At 41.5% G+C, this 22630-nt stretch overlaps 1 protein-coding gene and 1 long non-coding RNA gene across 3 annotated transcripts; one reads left to right on the top strand and one right to left on the bottom strand.

The window, feature by feature from the left end:
* Positions 1-2165: 2165 nt before the first annotated feature.
* On the bottom strand, positions 2166-8841 carry LOC115167122 (uncharacterized). 2 transcript variants are annotated; one of them, XR_003870442.1, is made up of 3 exons: positions 8647-8841; positions 6493-6574; positions 2166-3563 (listed from the first exon to the last, which is right to left on the bottom strand). It is a non-coding gene; the product is annotated as an uncharacterized LOC115167122 (long non-coding RNA). The 2 variants fall into 2 exon arrangements; XR_003870441.1 differs by lacking the exon at positions 8647-8841 and having other exon boundaries at positions 6493-7193.
* LOC115167121 (zinc transporter ZIP13) lies at positions 7914-18997 on the top strand. Its single transcript, XM_029721231.1, has 10 exons — positions 7914-8145; positions 9251-9595; positions 10552-10665; positions 12661-12794; positions 15563-15685; positions 15934-16023; positions 16885-16935; positions 17166-17298; positions 17679-17778; positions 17932-18997. Exons 2-10 carry the CDS (start codon positions 9274-9276, stop codon positions 18005-18007), a joined length of 1143 nt encoding a protein of 380 aa, XP_029577091.1. The 5' UTR covers positions 7914-8145; positions 9251-9273; the 3' UTR covers positions 18008-18997.
* Positions 18998-22630: the final 3633 nt, after the last annotated feature.

Genomic DNA, 22630 nt, shown 5'->3' on the forward strand with positions numbered 1-22630 from the left:
GCTATTTTCAGAGCACACAAACGACTCTCTTTTTGAATATATAGTTTTTTCTCAAACACAAAAATATGCTGTTTTGTCATAAATCATTCAGGTTTCCCAGATCTGTTTAAAATGAACTATTAGGTGGAGATTGGTGGACATCTCAGTAAGAGGTCAGTCCCTCAGCCTCATGGACAGCACTATAGTTAGTTTGATGAGTATGATATACTGTAATTTCTGTTCCCCTGTACTTTGCTTTACAGAGTACATCCACATACCGGTCTACTACATACTACATAAGGCTTCAGATTACTAGGCCTTCGACAGCTAAGAAACAAGATGAAAGTTAAACAGGCGTCATTGTGCTCATCCCATTTTGGGAAAGACAAGAACACACTTTCAGTTCTGTGTTTGAATGAATGGCTCAATACAGTAAATGTGTGTTTCTTACAATGTAAAAATCTACAGGAAATAGGCAGATAACATTCCAACAGAATCAGGCCTATAATTTGGTTTTACATTTCTACTGTTAGTCAACTTCAGTCTTGACCATCATCATTTTCAGCATCACACATGCACACACACACACTCACACTCACACCCCCCCCCCACACACACGCACTATGTAAAAGAGGAACTGGGAAATTCTCTTTTAGATTCAGTTCCTTATGGGGGGGGTTGCTATGAATGACTCCATTCGTGTGTCTAAACTTCAGTATGATCTAGGCCGCAAAACTTAAAATATAAATCTATAAGGGTATTTCAGTGATTGTCTTGTCTGATCAGGTTGGGCCTTTTCATACAGTAAGGAAACATAATACGTAGCGTATCTTATCAGTCCCTGACAGATCAGACCAGCTTCTTTCTTTGGTAAAACATAGTAGATAAAATGTCTACTGTGTTTGGTTTCCAGCAATGACTTGTGGACAAAGCTCATGGACACAAAGACTTTTACTGTAATATAAATACTTAATTAATGGCAATACTTCATAAAACATGCTTTTTAATACAAGACTAGGTCTGGGAAACCAGCCCAGAAGTTCAGTGTGTAACTATGCTACAGGCACACGGATGCTGTTGTGTTTACTGTATCACTTGCACCCATGGACGCTTTGGTTTTAGGCTACGAAAGCGAGTGACTGAGTACTCAACAACTTGAGATGTCTGAATGCAGTTATGTTCACAAGATGCATATCTCTGATGGCTAAATCATCCTTATAAGCAAGCAGTCACATTGACACCTCTTACTTCACAGACCCCTATGTCTTTAATACCCTGAGTTCTCAGGGCCACAGTGTGACATTAGTACTCATTTAGCAATACAGAAAATACACTGGAGGGGGACTCAGTCAGGGTCTCAACTTACTGTTTTGAGTTAGAACAGTAGAAAACACAAGGTGCAATTTCAAAATGTGGTTGTGCATCAGCAGTTTTTCTCTTGTTATATCAGTTACTGACTGTCAGTCAATTAGCCCCTGTCAGCTAAATATTTTTTGGATTGTTAAGTTAGTCTAGCTACTGTATCTAAACTTCTAGTAATCATTGTCCAATTACCAACCGGGGAGCACCATTGATTTTGTTGTCACTCTCACTCAAATATCATATTAAAAACTGCAAACATTTATCTCCACCCTATGGCAAAATTAGTAGAATTGCATGAAATTACTTATAAAATTGCAAACATTTCTCTCCACCCAATCGCAACTTTTTTTTAGAATTGCAGGAAATTAGCTGTTAAAACTGCAAAACCTTCTTTCCCCCTCATGGCAAAATGTGTAAAATTGCAAAAAACGTTCTTTAAAACTGCAGTATTTTCTTTATGCCCCATGGCAAAATGTGTAGAATGTACTCTAAAATGTAAAAATGCAATATGCAGAAATTGCTCCGCCATTTCCTGGTTGCTAAAATTCTAATAGTTGGCCAAATTTCAGTTTATGTGACAAAACAAGCAGTATTTTCTATAACCAAAAATATTGTATTTTTAGCTGTTTGAAGCTGGTGTACAAAACCAAAGGTAAAAGTCGCAAAAACGAAACGTAAGAACTGGAAGCATAGAAATAGCGCACAAGAATGACATATCTATAACTCACATTTCTATGTACATTTGGTCTGGTTGCCCAAAAAGTTGCAACATATTGCAGCTTACATTTTTTTTTCTCTGCAAGGTGGCACCCCCCCACCCCAAATTTTTTTGCTTAGGGCCCCCAAAAGCCTAGTCTTTTGCAACTGACTGCATATGTGAATATGGATGTGGATATGGATATGCAGACCGAATTCAGATTTTTTTGTGGCCCCCATGACCATCAAAGGTGGTTTAAACCAATTTGAGTAAAAAACGTTTTTACAGGCTATAAGTGGCAAAAGACTATTCTTAAGGATTGCAAAATCGTCACAATGCAGGCCTACATTTCTAGTCAGGACTATATCTGGCTTTAAAACTGATACCTTTGATTACTCATGTCATAATCTGTTAGTTTAATTCGGACAGACAGAGAGCCTCTACTAGACTCTGTGGCCTCACACTTTCAAGTCACGAGAACGTACCCACAGACCCTCTCACAAGGAGATGACATGCAAGACCACTGACTGTGGAAAACAGGATACAGAGACCGTCGCAACAGGAAATGTTGCACTCTTTGTCTATTGTTTGACCAAAATTTCTCCAGATCAATGTCCACACTGTGCTGGTTTTGACAGCATTTATGTAATCATCCTCTGACAAACTCTCTTGAACAACTAGTGTAATTTAGCTTGAATAGTTGGAAACATGTTATAGCCCAGTAAAACATTCGATAACACTTAATTTGGATAGTGAGTTGGAAAATCCGGACTATGTTGATAAGCAACTGCTTGCTAAGGTTATGGTTAGGTTTAGAAAAAGGGTTAGGAAAATGGTTAGAATTAGAGCTAAGGTTAGTAAATAGTTAGTTGAAATGTTACTGATAGTGTCTGTAAAGCATCTACAGATGGACTACCCAAATAGTGTTACCAAACATTCTTCATTCTAGTTATTATTTATAGAGTACTGTTATTAGTTTTGATGTGCTGACAACATATTCTAAAACAAGTAATTACATTTAGAAGAAACAAATTAAAACCAATGTGGATACAAAGTATTAGCTGCCAGTGATGTCCATAGGTCTACTGCCTAGATGTTAGCTAAAGATAACTTTTAAAGGTACATTTTTACTCTTGATGTAACCCATTGACTCTCAGTCAAAGATAAAATATACTATTAACGATCAACAAGGGTAAATTAGCATTTATTTTTCATCAACTTATAATGCAAGACTATCAAATCAAATAATGGATAAGGATATAATGCAAATTATAACCTAGTGATCTACAAAGGTCAAATTGTCTCTTTACTTCATTCAATAAAAAGTAGCAAGAATACCAATACAAATAATACAGATATATCTCTGAGCTGAAACCAGCAGAAAAACATATTTCATAACATTACAATCTGTATGAAAGGATGCTCATGGGAAGAAACGCCTCTTGTCTCTCTCAGTCCAGCCAGCCTCACTCTTACCGTCCCTCTCATAAGTCTTCCAGGAGCAGCATGGATAGTAGTACGCTCTCTGTGAATGTAGGAGAATCTCACTGAGTCGGTTAAAGCAAATTGCCACAGAGAGCAAGAAATCTGAGATTTCTATAACTTAACTAGGGAACTAAAAACTTCCTTAAATTTTACCAATTTAACCTGGAACTCAAAAGATTTTCTTCTCCTTCTCCTTCTTCCTTAAACCAGATGGTAACTAAACAGCTTGTCACAAAGCAAAGCTTGATTAGAGGTAGTGGCCGAGGTAGTCATCTGTGATCTGATTTCTGCTCCCTCTGTGGAGCCACTTGCTCCTTCCAGGCCTTATACTGCAGGTGCAATTCAGTAGTATGCCATAGACTCCATTAGATTACCATATGATGACCTGAACACCACGGGCCCTTATTGATTTGGATGTATATCAGAGAGTTGTTTATAATGATCATGAATCAAGGTAAGACCCAGATGCAGACACATCGAATTAACAATGGTTTAATAATCCAACAGGGGCAGGCAATAGACAGGTCAAGGCAGGCAGGGGTCAGTGAACCAGAGGTGGGGCAACGGTACCGAACATCAGGCAGGCAGAGGTCAAACAATGCAGAGGTGGGGCAAAGGTACAGGTCGGCAGGCAGACTCAGGCAGAGTGGTAAGGCAGGCGGGCTCAGAGTCAGGACAGGCAAGGGTCAAAACCAGGAGGGTGAGAAAAAGAGCGACTGGGAAAAGCAGGCGATGCAAACAAAAACGCTGGTTGACTTGACAAACAGGCAACGGACAAACAGAGAACACAGGTATAAATATACAGGGGATAATGGGGAAGATGGGCGACACCTGGAGGGGGTGGAGACAATCACAAGGACAGGTGAAACAGATCAGGGTGTGACAATAATTGAACGGAGTGGACACACACTGCTATGGGCGTGGGTTATTCAAATGTAAGTCGTAGTTATTTGTTTTGTCTACTGTCTACCCAGATAATAAAGAACTGGTTGTATGCATATGTGTTGGAGGATAATCAGAATATCAGATCCCCAAAAAACATTCTCAAAAAAAGCGAGCAACTGTCAGGAAAATTATGGTTTTGAGGGCATGGCCTGGATAGACAGGCTGCAGAGAGGACCCTGACCCTGGTTTCCTGCCTGACTGACACCAGCAGTTTCGTTGGCCGTCATCTCTTTCACAATGACATGGAGCCGCCCCTGACAGGCGTGCAAGGGGACATCCAGATTTCTCACTTCTTATTCCCGATTCCTCATTTTCCCCAATGCACTCAGCTTTACAAGATCCAACCATCAGACAAGGCTTGGATAGAAGACAAAGTTAAATCACATGGCCCATTGACAAGCGCACACACACACACACACGCGCGTGTGCATGCATACGCACACACTATGTTTTCCATAAACTCTGCTTCATGGGCCCTTGTCCCACCAACCATAAGTTCCTCTTTCTATATGCATTGCTCAAGTCAGCCAGGGATGACTCATAGTGCGGACATTATTCATGTTTTCTGTTATCTTAACCTCTCACAAACAATCTGCATGTGTTCTCAAGGCCCTCGTGTGTCCATTGTGTTGCAAGATGGTAGGGATAAAAGCAGCGGACAGAGGACATAGAAGGCACAGTATATGGGTATGTGCGGGTGTATTGTGGTGGAAGGTGGGGTGAGTATGTTTGTGTTTGGAAAAGTCGAGTTAAGTGAGTAAAAAAGGGAAATGGTTGCAAATGCCAGAGCCCATGTGTGTCTGCAAGCAGGAGTTATGACAGAGAGAGTTATCAATTTTGTGCAGATATGGGATATACATTTTAAAATAGGTTATAAATATTGCCTGATCATGATGAAGCGGTCCCCAACCCTGTACCCTAGACACCCACCTGAGCGACCCACACACTAAGGAGAAATCGTTATCTGTTTTATAGGCGTACTGCAAGTAGCCTATATGCAGCCAAGACAGAAAAATAAAGGTGGTCAGTGACCCACTAAAGCAGCACTGCCCCCTCAAGCTTCTGAGCCTGCCTGGCAGGGTTGGTCCAATAAAGCCAAAGCCCCCGGATGGCTGAGCATAATATACAAGGAATTTCTCAAAGCTGCTAATGAGAACCTTGATGACCTTGTACCTAGTCGGTGGGGATTACGGCGGAGTGCTCCCACCCAGGTAGTGGCAGTCCTGGCAAAACTAGCTGCAGTAACCCATGGGGAGGGGGTCATACTTGGACAATCAGAGCAATCAGAACAAATTATTGTGGCCCGTGTGGCACAAAATAATGAAGAGGTCTGACTGCACAGAGATGCTTGGGAAAATGTTCACAACGGGGGACCAGTGTTTGTGTGTTTCAGGGAAGGGGGGTGTATCCGAGCGCCATCAGCTAGGACTTGATATTGGTGAATCATATCTCCCCATTCTTGCTCAATTTTGCATGCCTTCCCAAACAGCTACAATTGTATATGTGTGTGTGTGTGTGTGTGTGTGTGTGTGTGTGTGTGTGTGTGTGTGTGTGTGTGTGTGTGTGTGTCTCCCATGTCTGTTGCAATGATGTTAGGGACAATACAGGATGAATCACAATAATTGTTTGTGAAAATAATAAATACTTGCCAAAAATGATATTTTTGTAATGCCAATCCTGGTTATAGTTAACAATCCTTTGTATGAACTGCCAAAATTATTACTCATATTATTTGTAATTTTGTGGAAATAAATTAAGATATGCAAGATTTTTTAATATACAGTATATTTACCACAAAAATATGGGGAATTGGAAATGATGCAGTCAATTACATTGATAGAAGCCACAATCTATCTGCAATATCAAAGCTGATCTACCCCCTAAAAACATGTCTGCATCATAAAAAAACAATATAATAAAAGAGTAGAAACAGTGATTGATGTCATACTTTTTCTTGATACAATGTTTAATTCTGAACACACACTCAGGCAGGTATTTGAAAGAGGCCTCTGAGCACTACTCACCCATCCTTGGACAGGTGCTGTCTAAAGAAGTCATTGGCAGCTAGTTTGATGGCCTTCTCTGGAGTGAGGTTCACAGCAGCACCTAATGGTCAAAGAACAGAGGCGCCAAATCACACCGAAACCTGTGCCCACACATGCACGCACGCACTTCATTGGTGTGTCAATCAGTATGGATCTCACAAATAATCTTAAGGAAGAGTTATCATTATAGAGGAAATCGTCTGTATCAACAGAGTATTTATGAGAATCCAACCTCATCCCCAGGCTCAAGGGAGAGTGCCGGCTGGTGGACGAGATTACTGAGTGCCATACCTTAGAATATCTAGAACTTTCTGTACTGTATCTGTCAAATGCACCATCTGGTGGTTAAACTAGAAATGCATGATGATACAGTGTAGGCCGCCTGACAAATTCGTCAGGAGTCAATTTGTATTCCATTGATCATGGCGTTAACTGCATCATGAATCATAATGCCTGGGTCCCCAATATTTCTTTCACCATTCATCACCTTCCAGTGAATACAACAAGACAAGCCTTGAACATTTTTTGGATGCCTTGATGCCCTGAAGGCACCGTTTCTGTTCCATTTAGGCTGCATTTAAATATGCTCTCCTATTTTGAAAGCACAATATGGATTTATAATCATATTCGCTATGATTTCTTTAGCAACATTGTTTCATTGCCCTGGTGGAATTATCTACCCCCACCATATAATAGAATAAAAGAGTACCGTAGCGGTCTAAGGCACTGCATCTCAGTGCAAGAGGTGTCACTACAGTTCCTGGTTCAAATCCAGGCTGTATCACAGCTGGCCATGATTGGGAGTCCCATAGGGCGGCGCCCAACATCGTCTGAGTTTGGCCCGGTGTAGACTGTCATTATAAATAATAATTTGTTCTTAACTGACTTGCCTAGTTAAATAAATAAATAAATAAATAAATATAATATTTTGAGATGACCTTATAGGCTACTACTTAAAGCAGAAATGTAAAGTAACTAATTACAAATATACTCTCGTTACTGTAACTGAGTACTTGTACTTTTTTGAGTATTTTTCAAAGTCATTAATTAATTGTACTTCTACTATAGTGAACTTTCATTTAAGTACTCTTTCCACAAACATTCACATGAAGCATTGCATTGCAGGCAAATGCCAAATCTGGGGTGTAATCATTACAGCGTGGGGCGGCAGGTAGTCTGTCGTTCTTCCCCTTGCTCAATTACAAAAAAAAGTTGTGCCAGTAACTGAAAGGTTGCTGGATCGAATCCCCGAGTTGACAAGGTGAAAATCTGTCGTTCTTCCCCTTGCTCAATTACAAAAAAAAGTAACGTTTCGTCTGTTGCAAACGTGAGTTTCTATTGCGTAGGTCCGTCCCGTTTAAACGGTTTCCGTGATGAACAGACCCCAGAAACCTAAACTACATTTCATCCCTCCCTCCCTCGCATCCAAATCCGATCCATGCTGTTAGGAATAAAAATACACTTCCGGTGACGTGGCTCCTCTGGAAAAGTGGAAGCCGTGGCAGGAATGTTGGCTGTAGCTAACAAGTTATCTGCTGCATCAGCTGGAGAGTGGAACAGCAGCGCTAGCCTGCCTCACGGAGCTGGATGGCAGGGACACACTGGTGCAAGAACTTCAGGAATCACAACAGGGTAAAATATATTATCGTTTTTTTAAATGTCACATTACTTATGTAGTTTTTCTTCTAATATGACCGTGATTTTAGCAATCCAAACTAGCTGACTTCAACTTTTAAGGCTTGAAATGCTAGGCTTGGCTAGTTAAGCGTGTTAGCTAAGTTTGTTTATAGACAGCCAGTTGTGCGTCACGACCAGAACTTTCCAAGTAGCAGGGCGAATTAGATATAACTGATTGCCAAAAAACAGTAGCCTAATTAAAAACTAAATTCACCTAATTAGCTAAATGCATGCGTTGCATGTCTAAAGTAGCAGATACAGCTTTTGCTACAGTGAGTACATTGTAACTAACGTTAGCTGGCCTACAAATTGTTACAATTCATCAAAATGTTAATGTTTGGGCCTTTCCGGAACGTGTGCAACATTCGCTCGTGCTATGTCGTAACTTTTACTGCGCGAGCTGTCTGGCATCATACAACAAGATATCAGCATCCTATATCTATCGTTGAAGTATACATGCATTTAACTTGTTCCTGCAAGCCATGTTTGCGAAGTCTTCACAACAGCTTCCAACTTTTTACGATTGTCTTTCTCCCTTAAATGTGTGATTTTCGTCGACGGCGAACAGCGCTCTGATGGACACATTAAAAATGCGACGCTGGCGTGTAGACAGGGTATCGCAGGCCAAGGGGCTCGCGAGCATTATCACACACTGCCATATAAAGTTAATATAATAATATTTTTCTGAATTAAACGTCAACCATAGATATTTGGTTTAGTTCAAGTCAAGATGCTGTGGAATAGGGCCCCTTAGACACGTTTTCTTAGACATTAGCAGACCTAAGCAGTTCTTCATGGAGCACTTTCTCCATCTGTTTTGGTGGAATGACTACCCTACCGAGGGATTTATTTTGTCCTGTCCATTTTTACTCTATCGTCACCCATTACTGGTCACACACTATCACAACCATAGCCAAAAATGTATATACAAATTGCTTGGCAGTGAATGTGCATACAGTTTGTTTGAGAAAGCATCTATGTTGAGTTAAGACAACATACATTCTTATCTACATTCTATGATGTCCTCTCCATCTTGCAACATTGTCCTTGTTGGTTGCAGGTGCTCTCTGGAACGAGGGACGGATGAAATCAGGAGGTGGTAGGCCCAGCTGGGCGTTGGCTACACTGTTCACTGGTGCTGCCCTGCTGGTTGTCTCCTCCAGAGTGGAGTCCAGTGGTAAGATGTCCCAGGCAGCCATGGCTCATGCCACAGCCACAGCCGCTGGATCAGGCCCAGGGCTTCCAGATGAGCTCCTAGGCTTCCAGGCCTTAGCCGACTTCTTTGCAAGTGAACGTGCCGATGTCTGGCTCTGCTCTCTGCTTGGGTCTGTTGCTGTAGGCCTCACTGGAATTTTCCCCCTGCTTGTTATTCCTATTGAGGCAGGAGAGGCCCTCAAGACAGCGGGTAAGTTGTGACCTAAACTGATACGTAAGCCTTGCTGTTAGCCAGACTAATGTAGGCCTTCTCTCTCTTCTGAAAATGAGCCACACTGGATAGGCCTCGATCACCACACACCCGTAATTAGACAGTCACTGTAGGCTACCTCAGGGTGACTTACGATTAGGCAGAAGAGGCAAATGCCTCACATTATCAAGGGGCCCTTGTGAGCTGGGCATAAATTTATCATAAAATAGATTTCAAATTGTTCTGTACCATTTTTTTCCTAAAGAGCCATTTAAATGTAGAGCAATAGCCCCTCTATTTTTCTCTGGTGAGGAAACTGCTGCTAATGAGATGAACCATGTGGTTTTGAACTCTGCCTGACCACACCCTTTTAAACACAGCCTTCAAGTAGTTTCTTTCTTGTTGCCTTGAGTATTTAACCATGTGAGATACCGGTACTATTTATGTGCATATAGTGTTACAAACTGTTAAATTGGGGTCAAATGTCTCATTTGCACTGTTGGATTATGCTTTTGGCTCACCCAAATCCTGCTGTGTTTGTTTTAGGACAAGTTTGTTTTAAATCAGTATATATATTTTTTTTGTTACCAGAGAAAGTCATTCTAAAGGTATCACTGACATAAGCCTAAATGGATAAAGGTGTCAATGTAAATGCTGTTGAATTGGGTGTGTCCTCATTGCCATGCTGTATTCTAAACTCTCAAAGAAGAGAAACCAGACCTCTATATTGCATTTCAACACATCTCAGAAAACACAACACTGAAGGGCACTGGCTTTTGCCTGTCCTAGTACTTTGTGCTTATTAGTATTGGTAATGAGAGAGAAGTCAAATCACTAATGCCATCTTGTAATATCATAGCAATGGCAATTGCATTCTCTGAGGCTGTTCGTTCAGATGATACAGCCTACCTCAACTAAACTATCTCTTTCTTTCTTGTTACTCTCCGTGTCTCCAGCTGGCTGTCGGAAGCTGAAGCAGCTTCTGAGCTTTGCCATTGGTGGTCTCTTGGGTGACGTGTTCCTCCACCTGCTCCCGGAGGCTTGGGCACATTCCCACTCCTGCAGCCCAGGTGGGTCAACCTTCTCTCTCAGGCACCCTCCTGTTCTTTCTGTCCTTATCCCTCCTGGAGACATTTTAAATTGCCTGTGCTTATTTCTCCCCACCACTATACCTCTTCTGACCCTTCACACAGACCAGTGGAATCCTTGTGTGTCCATAGGCTTGCATATCACTTTTCTGACATGTCAGCAATATTGTGAAGATAGGCTGTTTGCGAAAACAGTTGATTTCGACACTTTTCAAGCTGACGGCGCCAGACAGGGAATGACAGCTAACATTCCCAGGGTACCACATTTATTTTTTGAATAAGTGAACATTGGAAGTGCAGATATTCTCGTCAGTTTTAAAGGTTGTCAAATATAGCATTTTACAATGACTCTTCAAAGCAGTTTTAGTGCAACCATATACACTAAACAAAAATATAGATGCAAGATTTTACTGAGTTACAGTTCATTTAAAAAAAATTATAATAATCTATAGATTTCACATGACTAGGAATACAGATATGCAGTTATTGGTCACAGCTACTTAAAAAAAAAAAGTTAAGGGAATGAGTCAGAAAATCAGTTAGTATCTGGTGTGAATACCATTTACCTCATGCAGCGCGACACATCTCCTTCACATAGAGTTGATCAGGCTGTTGATTGTGGCCTATGGAATGTAGTCCTACTCTTCTTCAATGGCTGTGTGAAGTTGCTGGATATTGGCGGGAACTGGAACACGCTGTTGTAAACATTGATCCAGAGCATCCCAAACATGCTCAAAGGGTGACATGTCTTGTGGGTATGCAGGCCATGGAAGAATTGGGACATTTTCAGCTTCCAGGGATTGTATACAGGTCCTTGCAACATGGGGCTGTGCCTTTTCATGCTGAAACATGAGGTGATGGCACCTGATGAATGGCATGATAATGGGCCTCAGGATCTCATCACGGTATCTCTGTGCATTTAAATTGCAATCGATTAAAATGCAATTGGGTTAGTTGTTCGTAGCTTATGCCTGCCCATACCATAACCCCACCACCACCATGGGGCACTGAAGGTGAGCATTTGCCCATTGAAGTCGGTTACGACGGCAAACTCCACTCGGGTCAAGACCTTTTGTGAGGACAACACGCATGCAGATGAGCTTCCCTGAGACGGATTGTGCAGAAATTCTACAGTTGTGCAAAACCACAGTTTCATCCGGTGGCTGGTCTCAGACAATCTCGCAGATGAAGAAGCCGGATGTAGAGGTCCTGGGCTGCCGTGCTTCCACGTATTCTGCAGTTGAGATCATTTGGACATACTGCCAAATTCTCTAAAATGATGTTGGGAGTGTTGGCTTATGGTAGTGAAATTATGAAATTCTCTGGCAACAGCTCTGGTGGACTTTCCTGCTGTCAGCATGTCAATTGCACGCTCCCTGAACTTAAACTGTGGCATTGTTATGACAAACTGATGATTTTAGTGGCCTTTTATTGTCCCAGCACAAGGTGCACCTCTGTAATGATATGTAAACACATGCCTCTCTGTCATGTAGAGCAGTGTTTCCAAACTCCAGTACCCCAACAATATTTGTTTTTATTGTACACCTGATTTAACTTGTTAACTAATCATCAAGCCCTCGATGATATGAATGTGGTGTGCTTGTCTGGGGCTACAACAAAAATGTGTACTGTTGGGGGTACTGGAGTTGAGAAACACTGATGTATAGTAAGGAATCATGTCAGCTCTATTCATGGCATTGCTATCTACAACTTTTGGCAACTGGATGTGGCCCAGGATTAAGTTTCCCTAACCTGAGGTCCTCTGGTTGTCATGTAGAAATACACTTTAAAATGCTTTGCCGACTTGTGATGTCCTCAGTGGTGATGAGCAACCCTAAGCCATGCCTGCATTCCACTGATCCATGTGGAAAGGGGTCACCATGCAATCCTAGAGAAAGTTTTCCAATTAGTTTGTCATCCCTGTTACAGTGTGAGAGAGGCTCCATTTTCTGTCTCTTCCATCCTCCCTGTGTTCAGACGAGAGCCAGCTCCACTACAGGACCCAGGGCCTGTGGGTTATCATGGGCATGCTGTCCTTCCTTCTCCTGGAGAATATGTTCCCAGATGAGAACAGCCAGGAGGACTCCATTGGTAGCAGCCAGCATGTCCCTGTGAGTAGTTCAATGCTGTTGTATTATCCATGTTGTCTACATGAAATGAAGCGCAACAGAGTCAAGTCAACTCTTTAATAGCCCAGAATTATTTAAAGATAGTGGGCATGTCTTTCCAAAGAAGGTGAATGTCAGGCATGTAATTACACACCTCATCCCATATGCTGGAACCCTCATATATTTGTTTAGGTGTGTCCAGTGCACCAATGCTCTTTAATCCCTTCACTGGTACCACAGTGGCACTGCTCTTCCATGCGGTGGGGTGGCTAGTGGATCTAAACTTAAACAAGTCCCAGATTAGATCATCTTCATTGATAATGTTGTGGCTGAAGAAAGCACAATCAGTTTTTATTCTACTCTTCAGTGATGAATCATTAGCATTTTAACTTCAACAATCTGAATTTAAGGCTTCTTAAGGTAATGAATAAACAGTGCTGTAATGACACATTCTGTCTGAATGGGAATCTCCCAGAATGGTCTTGTTTATAACTTTTTATAAGTGGAGTTGGGAGTCCAAATGGAAAATAAGTCTGAGTCAAGCAAATGTCATGAGCTAGTTTTCCATCCAATTTGTGACAGATGTTCATGTGAATATTATAAAATATGCATTTAAAATAGTTTATTTTCCCACCAGAGATTTTGTTTCTATCAAACGGGTGTGTTGTAGATAAAAGGCTGTGATGCAGTGTACATAGAAACCACTTTGGTGCTAAAGTTGGTCAAGTACCGACTAAAAAACATAAATTCAATGTGTTTCCATTGCATTTTCCATTGGTTTTTCACACAAACTGTTGCGATTAAATGGCAAATATGCCCAATCTAGTTTTGGCGCATTCTCTCTAGACAAGAGCTTGCTGATGAAGTGAAGTGGACAGGTTATCTGATGAGATGGATAAGAGCAAGATACCTTTTGTTTGTTAATTTATATAAAACTATATATATTTAACCTTTAACTAGGAATGTCAGTTAAGAACAAATTCTTATTTACAGTGACGGCCTACCCCGGCCAAACCCGTATGACGCTGGGCCAATTGTGAGCCGCCCTATGGGACTCCCAATCAGTTGGCAGCTAAGCACAGATAATCTCACTATCATACAAAATAAGATCCTCAATATTTATTGGAAAGGAGCATTAAGCTCATGACTGTGCACCATCCTGTGAAGTTTACCATAACTTCTTTCATCTGAAGCCTAATAAACTGGGCAAGTTTTTTCAAGTTGTAGTAGGAGGACCATACAACATAGCATTGCGTGACTTCAAATTTACCTCGACATGATGGTAATTCTATCAACAATTGCGCAAGAAATTGTTTCCACCGCAATTTGTTGCATAATTCATTTTACCTACACAAAACGATCCCACTTTGTTGAACAAGCAATAATGAAATTGTACCGACACTTCCTGTTTCCATCCCAGCTCTCGTGATTTCTTTTTTTGTACAAGGTATAACTGGATGGAAACGTGGTTACTGATGCAGGGACCCATTGTGCCGTAGCCCCGAGTGTCTATCTGCTAGACACGCTTGGGATCAAAGCTGTATTCTCTCTCTCCCCTCCATTTCTCTAATACCAGTGAGACCCTTTTTCATATGGGATTTGGAGTGGGTATTAGTGCAGAGTATTAGCTTCAGGATTCTTTTGATGTTTTGGTTTTGGGTGGTGCATTTTCCCTGTCTGACAGTGTGGATTTAGATGAGTTGAGATGTTCTCTGCTCTGTAGATATGTGAGAGCTTCTTGTGGAGTATGTAAAACAGAGGTACACATCTACAGTATTTTGAAGGCCTTAATGTCTGTAGGCCTCCTTTTTATCCATTTTATTTCACTGATATAGTCAACTCTAAGTTGCTGATGATAACCAGCACTTTTAATCATACTGCATTTGTGATCCCATATGCTAAAATGTTCTGTTATACAAGAGTTCTTAATTTAATTTCAGGTATTTCTGTTTCTTATCCTTGTGCCCCATACATCTCGCAAAAGGTGTATGTGCACCACTTTCCTCATCCTTCTCTTTTGCTCAGGAGGAGGAAGATTGGCATCCATGTCTGGGCTCATTCATTGTAGCTATTTATAGAGATGGGGAGGAAGCAGCTGCTACATCTACTTCAGAGAGGCCAGAGGAGAGTGTTCTGGGGTGGATAGTGAGACTCTGGCTAAATCAGGGCTCATTCCACAAATGGAGTCTTATCAAGCATGTTTCGATGTCAGTATCAAGGTGCCGCTACTATACAGAGACATGGGTCATGAATCACGATCTCACCTGGTGTCAAACTCTCCCCCTCCGATAATTAACCAGCCCACTCACACATTAGGGGACAGATTGATATTTGAGATGATATGTACAGTTTGACTTCTTCCTTGTGGTTCGGTTACAAAAATGGAGAACATTTCCCAGCCACATTTAGAATACAGCAGGCTATTTCCCTCATTTAATTTGACTATTAAATGCCGCCGTACTGTAAATGGCTCTAAACGAGGAAGGAACAGGGAAGTCAGCCCTGCTCTGGAAAGGAGAATGGCCTGAGGTAGAATGAGTTTGTTTTTTGTTCAAAGCACGCAAATTCAGTGGAAGATGTGATGACTGTGACAGGAATTTTAGTCAGTGGTTGGAGGAGAGAAGCTATAGGTGACATAAAAGAAACACACTACTGTATGTTGATTCAATGGAATTTATATGTACTGTACTATGTACACCTTTGAATACTATGGAATTTCCTGCTGATTGGGCTAATACCTGTTTTGTTTTTTTGTCATCCCTTCTCCTCAGACCTCCCATAGCTCAGACTCCAGTAGTGAGACGTTGTCCCACATCAATGGGCACCATTCTGATACGTGGAGCTCGTCCTCCAAGACAAAGAGCAGCTTGCAGCAAGTGCCAAAGAAAATAAAGGTAAGTTGGATCAAGTGGGTAAAGTTTGTCTGATGGGATATTGTTCATTTTAACAAGCCATATGTAAATGACAGAAGGGAGAATAATCTGGAAGTCTCCATTGCTTAAGAGCCACCAAAATGAAATCCTCTGTACTAAGTAACCCCCTTTACCTTTAAGTATATGACTTCAGTGTAAGTCAGCTGTGGGATCCTTTGAATGTTAACCTGTACAGACTTGGTTCTGTGTTCTGTGTCTCTATCTGGCAGACGAGTGGGTACCTGAACCTGCTGGCCAACTGCATTGACAACTTTACCCATGGCCTGGCTGTGGCAGGGAGCTTCCTGGTCAGCAGGAAGGTGAGTTAGTCTGCAGAACAGTCTGTCCTGGTGCTCTATATTAAATAGTCACCATGTGTGGGTTTTTAATACATGTGAATGAAACCTAATAGCAGTTACTAATTTCAATGCAAACATTTCAACAAAATGCAGCTTGGTCATAAACAATGCATACAATACTTAAACATAGAGCCGACTTAGTACAGACTACATACAGTATGTTATGGAAGGTGGTTGTTTTGGCATTTGAGAGGCTCATGCCCATCTCGTGACCATGATTGGCAGAGGACCCACACCCCTTGGCAGACTTGTAGATAGCTGTATCAGCTCTCACTTAGCCATAACATTCACTATTCTCAGCTCAGTCCGCTATGGGCATGATACTGCACCCCTGCTTAAGAGACTAGTTTCAACAACACAATTCTCTGATTTTAATTCTAAGTACAGTATTGTCATTATTACAGTACAGAACATTGAGTCAGGACATTGAATTCTACCTTGCTATTTTCTGATGTAGAATAATGATTACGTTACCCACGGTTGTGGGGGAGAACGTCCAGCTGGAGAGGCATAAGGCTAACAGCATGAGCCAAAGGGAGAGTTTGCCAGAGAGGAAGTAAACTAGCTAGATGTCTCTACATTGCTCACACACACATGGGCATCCCACTTATTTTGGTTTCCATCTGCACTCATATTTCTATATGCAGGCATGATGGTGTTTATCAAAGTAGAAGCTCAGTTGGATGCATGAAACAAACATCGTCATGTATACACACTGTAATGTAGTACAGGAGAGGAGTTGCGTTAGTATAGGATCGGAAACACGTCTTGTACAGTATATATTTTGCAGATCAGAGACATGTTATATGTATTTCCTGACAGGTTGGGTGTCTCACCACCTTTGCCATCCTGCTCCATGAAATCCCCCATGAGGTAAGTTCAAACTCACTATTTTTAGGGAATGTGACCTATTTATTTTAAATAATTTTTTTTGTAACATACTTCATGCCATTGAAAGCTAATTATGACTTTTTTGAGTCATAAATTGATTCAGTTCTAGTTGATATCTCCGTCTTTTTTTGCTTACATAAATGGGTTCTGTGACGCAATGCTTATATGTGAATCTGTGACACATTGCTTACATGATGTTTGCTCATCTCTAGGTGGGCGACTTTGCCATCCTGCTGCGTGCAGGGTTTGACCGCTGGAGTGCCGCCCGCATGCAGCTATCCACAGCCCTGGGAGGGGTGCTGGGGGCCTGTTTCGCCCTGTGTGCCCAGTCTCCCAGAGGGACAGGTGAGCCAACTAGCATCCTCCATATGCAAAACAGCAACAGAGCACTGAAACTACAGCTCCACACCAGGTGCTTGACTTGGACTGAAATAAGGAACAGTACTTATTTTGGGTGCCGGTACTGTTTATATCTAGGTGCAAGAGATCCACAATACTTTTGATTTCATTTTCTATAAGAAGTGCAGGAGCTAAAGCAGTAGACCATTAAGTGCTGGTACTCCGCTCCGGTGAGCTCCTGCCAGTGTCGAACTGTCCACACCCTTGGTATAGGCTATCAAGGAACCATATAGCCTTCAGTGCTTTGGCCTCCAAGCAGCATGAAATCTTTTTTTAATTATTAAGCCAAACCAAATGTCTCATTCATTCCACTTTATCCTGTGTAGAAAATGCAACAGCGTGGATCTTACCATTCTCCTCGGGAGGCTTCCTGTACATAGCCCTGGTCAACGTGGTGCCTGACCTTCTGGAGGAGACCAGCCTCGGGTATGTACACTGGTCAGTCTGGACAGCCACTGACCACCATGCAAATACCCACTAAGAGACTAAATATGCAGAGGGGGAAAAAAGTGTTACGCTAATATGAAAATTAATGGGCAGACACTGAAAAAAATATATATATATATTCTGTTTTTCCAGACACTCCCTGTTACAGATCCTGCTCCTGTGCTGTGGCATTGCCGTCATGGCCGTCTTGTCTGCCGTAGTGGATTGAGCTCAAAAGACAAGCCTGCTTTACCAAAATATAATTGAAAACATCACAGCAACATTCACTGGACTGGGAAACAATCCCCCTTTCTATAAAGTTTTAAGTCCTCAGATTGCACTCAATCGCCCTTTTTTTTTTTTTTTTTATGGAACTATTTTTAATACTCCACCTAGTGCCAAAACATGCTATCATCAGCATGGCCATCAACATGGACGTGATCCGGCAATCAGAACGGCACCTTATCATGATACCTGCTTTTTTTTTCTATCAGGACTCTAGACCAACTGTGTCCACCTTGTTTGCTGATCTCTGACTAACTGTCTGTGTGGACACTAATGTGCCAAACCCAGAGACAGACATTTTGAAATGGCAAGAGAGCTAAAGAAAGCTTATTGAATCTTTCATGGAAGTAATTGAAGCTTTCATGGAAGTAACTGGACTATCTGAGAGCGTCAGACCATAATGGGCAGACACTCAGTCTCATTCTGTTTTATTGCACGTATGCACATACTCAAACAGGTCTTATCAGACACATATGAGCAGCTCATGCATACTGTATAAACTTAATCTCACATGGCTTTACCATACTAAAATGCATACACATTTCCTTACATTCTTCAAATTGTATGCTCATGTGTTGCTTTTTATTTGTCTCCTTCAGGCTATTTTATATTTATTGTATCTTATTGGTTTCTGTATCTGCTTGTACTGCCTAGTATTTATTGAAGTATTTCAGAAAGTAACATGGTGCAATGTTTTTGTCAAATTCTGTTACGATTTCCATCACACACACACCATTTGTTTTTTGTGTAGGGTTAATCTGTTACATTGATGTATATCCAAGCAAAAAGATGGTGTAATTTTCAATTGTATACAATGCTAATTTTGATGATAAGAGAGACACTCAGACAGATTATTTTGGAACTCTTTAATTATGAGAGATTAATTGTTAAGGAAAATATGATTTAGAAATGTAATAAAATATTATGCAAAATATTTTTGTGTGGTCTTGATTTTACTATATACAGTGCTTTCAGAAAGTATTCACACCCCTTGATTTTTTTTCACGTTTGTTACAAAGTGGGATTGAAACTATTAAAACCTTTTTTTTTATCAGCGATCTACAATACTCATGTCAAAGTAAAAAATAAATAAAAAAGATTGGAAAATTAAATCACTGTCTTGATTACATAAGTATCCAATCCCTTGAGTCTGTTAAACACCTTTGGCAGTGATTTACAGCTGTCTCTGGATAAGTCTGAGCTTTGCACACCTAGATTTTTATTTTCTTCAATCTCTCATGTTGATCATCGCTAGACAGCCATTTCCAAGTCTTGCCATAGATTTTCAATTAGATTTAAGTCAACTGTAACTAGGCCACTCGGGAATATTCAATGATGTCTTGGTAAGCAACTTGTGTAAACTCAGCAAAAAAAGAAACAACTGCGTTTATTTTCAGCAAACTTAACGTGTAAGTATTTGTATGACCATAAGATTCAACAGCTGAGACATAAACTGAACAAGTTCCACAGACATCGCTAACAGAAATTGAATAATGTGCACCTGAACAAAAAGGGGTTCAAAATCAAAAGTAACAGTCTGTATCTGGTGTGGCCACCAGATGCATTAAGTACTGCAGTGCATCTCATGGACTGCACCAGATTTGCCAGTTCTTGCTGTGAGATGTTACCCCACTCTTCCACCAAGGCACCTGCAAGTTCCTGGACATTTCTGTAGTGAATGGCCATAGCCCTCACCCTCCGATCCAACAGGTCCCAGACGTGCTCAATGGGATTGAGATCCGAGCTATTTGCTGGCCATGGCAGTACACTGATATTCCTGTCTTGCAGGAAATAACGCACAGAACGAGCAGTATGGCTGGTGGCATTGTCATGCTGGAGGGTCATGTCACAATGAGCCTGCAGGAAGGGTACCACATGAGGGATGAAGATGTCTTCCCTGTAACGCACAGCGTTGATTGCCTTCAATGACTGTGACACACCACCCCAGACCATGACGGACCCTCCACCTCCAAATCGATCCCGCTCCAGAGTACAGGCCTCGGTGTAACGCTCATTCCTTTGACGATAAACGCAAAATCTGACCATCACCCCTGGTGAGACAAAGCCGCGACTCGTCAGTGAAGAGCACTTTGCCAGTCCTGTCTGGTCCAGCGACGGTGGGTTTGTGCCTGTAGGTGACGTTGTTGCCGGTGATGTCTGGTGAGGACCTGCCTTACAACAGGCCCGACAAGCCCTCAGTCCAGCCTCTCTCAGCCTATTGAGGACGGTCTGAGCACTGATGGAGGGATTGTGCATTCCTGGTGTAACTCAGGCAGTTGTTGTTGCCATCCTGTACCTGTCCCGCAGGTGTGATGTTCGGATGTACCGATCCTGTGCAGGTGTTGTTACATGTGGTCTGCCACTGCGAGGATGATCAGCTGTCCATCCTGTCTCCCTGTAGTGCTGTCTTAGGCGTCTCACAGTACGGACATTGCAATTTATTGCCCTGGCCACATCTGCAGTCCTCATGCCTCCTTGCAGCGTGCCCAAGGCACATTCACGCAGATGAGCAGGGACCCTGGGCATCTTTCTTTGGTGTTTTTCAGAGTCAGTAGAAAGGCCTCCTTAGTGTCCTAAGTTTTCATAACTGTGACCTTAATTGCCTGCTGTCTGTAAGCTGTTAGTGTCTTAACGACCGTTCCACAGGTGCATGTTCATTAATTGTTTATGGTTCATTGAACAAGCATGTGAAACAGTGTTTAACCCCTTTATAATGAAGATCTGTGAAGTCATTTGGATTTTTACGAATTATCTTTGAAAGACAGGGTCCTGAAAAAGGGACGTTTCTTTTTTTGCTGAGTTTATATTTGGCCTTGTTTAAGGTAGTTGTCCTGCTGAAATGTGAATTTGTCTCCCAGTGTTTGTTGGAAAGCAGACGGAACCAAGTTTTCTGTGCCTGTGCTTAGCTCTATTCCGGTTCTTTTTACCCTAAAAACTCCCTATTCCTTGCCGTTAACAAACATACAACATGATGCAATCACCAACATGCTTGAGAATATGAAGTGGTACACTGTGTTGTGTTGGATTTGCCCCAAGCATAATGCTTTGTATTCAGGACAAAAAGTAAATTTCTTTGCCATGTTATTTTTGTCGCAAACAGGATGCATGTTTTGGAATATTTTTATTCTGTGTAGGCTTCCTTTTCACTGTCATTTATGTCGGTATTGTGGAGTAACTAAAGTACAATCTTGTTGATCCATCCTCCATTATCTCCTGTCACAGTCATTCAACTTTTTTTAAACCACCATTAGCCCCATGGTGAAATCCCTGAATGGTTTCCTTCCTCTCCGGCAACTGAGTTGGGAACGGTGCCTGTATCTTTGTAGTGACTGGATGTAATGATACACCATTCTAAGTTAATAACTGCATCATGCTCAAAGGGATATGTAATGTCTGCCCCCCCCCCCCCCCATTATTGCACAGAGTCCATGCAGTTTATTTGACTTGTTAAGCACATGTTTACTCCTGAACTTATTTAGGCTTGCCATAAAAGGGTTGAATACTTATTGACCCAAGACATAAGACATTTCAGCTTTTTATTTTTAAATCATTTGTAAAGATGTTTTTTATTTTTTTATTCCACTTTCACATTATGGGGTATTGTGTGTACATCAGTGACACAAAACCTCAATTTAATAAGTGTTTAATTCAGTCTGTAACACAACAAAATGTGGAAAAAGTAAAAGGGTGTGAATACTTTCTAATGGCACTGTATTCACCCTTGGTGTTTGCATGCTCACAAGTTACGGTAAGTGAAAGCTTTGGCGATATGGAGATTATGCATCAATATGTTATGTAATCAAAACAAATTTCCACACTAAACATGAACATTTTCTGTAAGCGCATGTTCTGCAGCAAAGAGTCCGGGCTTAAAATGTAATGGGAGCCAGAGGAGGGGGGTGTTGATTGTTTGTTCACTCTTGATAAGAGCCCGTTGCCATAACGACTCCCCTGCAGATTACCTTCCTTAGTCCTGTGAGAAGCCTACTGTCTGTTGGAGCCTTCCTGTGAGTTAAGACACTGAAGCTCCGTTCATACCTGGTTCGAGCATGCACCATTTATCCTGATCTTGTCCACATTCTGATTGTACCCACACCTTAAGACAGGTGTAGACGATTACAAGACGCACTGTGATCTGGTTGTGATCAGATCTTCCTGACCACCTCCGGAGATAGTCAGGCACACATTGGGAGAATCTCAATAGAGGATGCAATTGAGATTCTCCCATACTATCTGGATATCTTACAAGTGTAGATGGATCTGGACAGTTAAACCATTTTTAAATCATCAGTATCAGACCTTCTAAAATCATTGACTTGTGGCACTATTGACTTACGGCATGTATTTGTGTCTTAAAAGAAACAAACACTATTTTGAAAGAAAGTCTGTCAAATAATTTACATTTGGGGAGGGACCAAGACATCTAGTCACAATGCGGACACAGTGGACAGATATGAGAGACATTTTAATCCCATGTGTAGAATGCAGACAAGACCAGGACAAAGGACGCATGTTAGTGCCAGGTATAAACGAGACCTGATTGACAACCTATACCGCAAAGCGAGAA

This window comes from Salmo trutta, chromosome 29 (assembly GCF_901001165.1).
Source record: "Salmo trutta chromosome 29, fSalTru1.1, whole genome shotgun sequence".
NCBI lineage: Eukaryota > Metazoa > Chordata > Actinopteri > Salmoniformes > Salmonidae > Salmo > Salmo trutta.

What these genes read in the sequence shown, in the direction of transcription:
- LOC115167121 (XM_029721231.1), top strand. Translation starts at nt 9,274, where the DNA reads ATGAAATCAGGAGGTGGTAGGCCCAGCTGGGCGTTGGCTACACTGTTC. An exon ending in TCCATGAAATCCCCCATGAG is followed by an intron (nt 16,936 to 17,165) that starts GTAAGTTCAAAC and finishes GCTCATCTCTAG; the next exon opens with GTGGGCGACTTTGCCATCCT. An exon ending in CTGGAGGAGACCAGCCTCGG is followed by an intron (nt 17,779 to 17,931) that starts GTATGTACACTG and finishes CTGTTTTTCCAG; the next exon opens with ACACTCCCTGTTACAGATCC.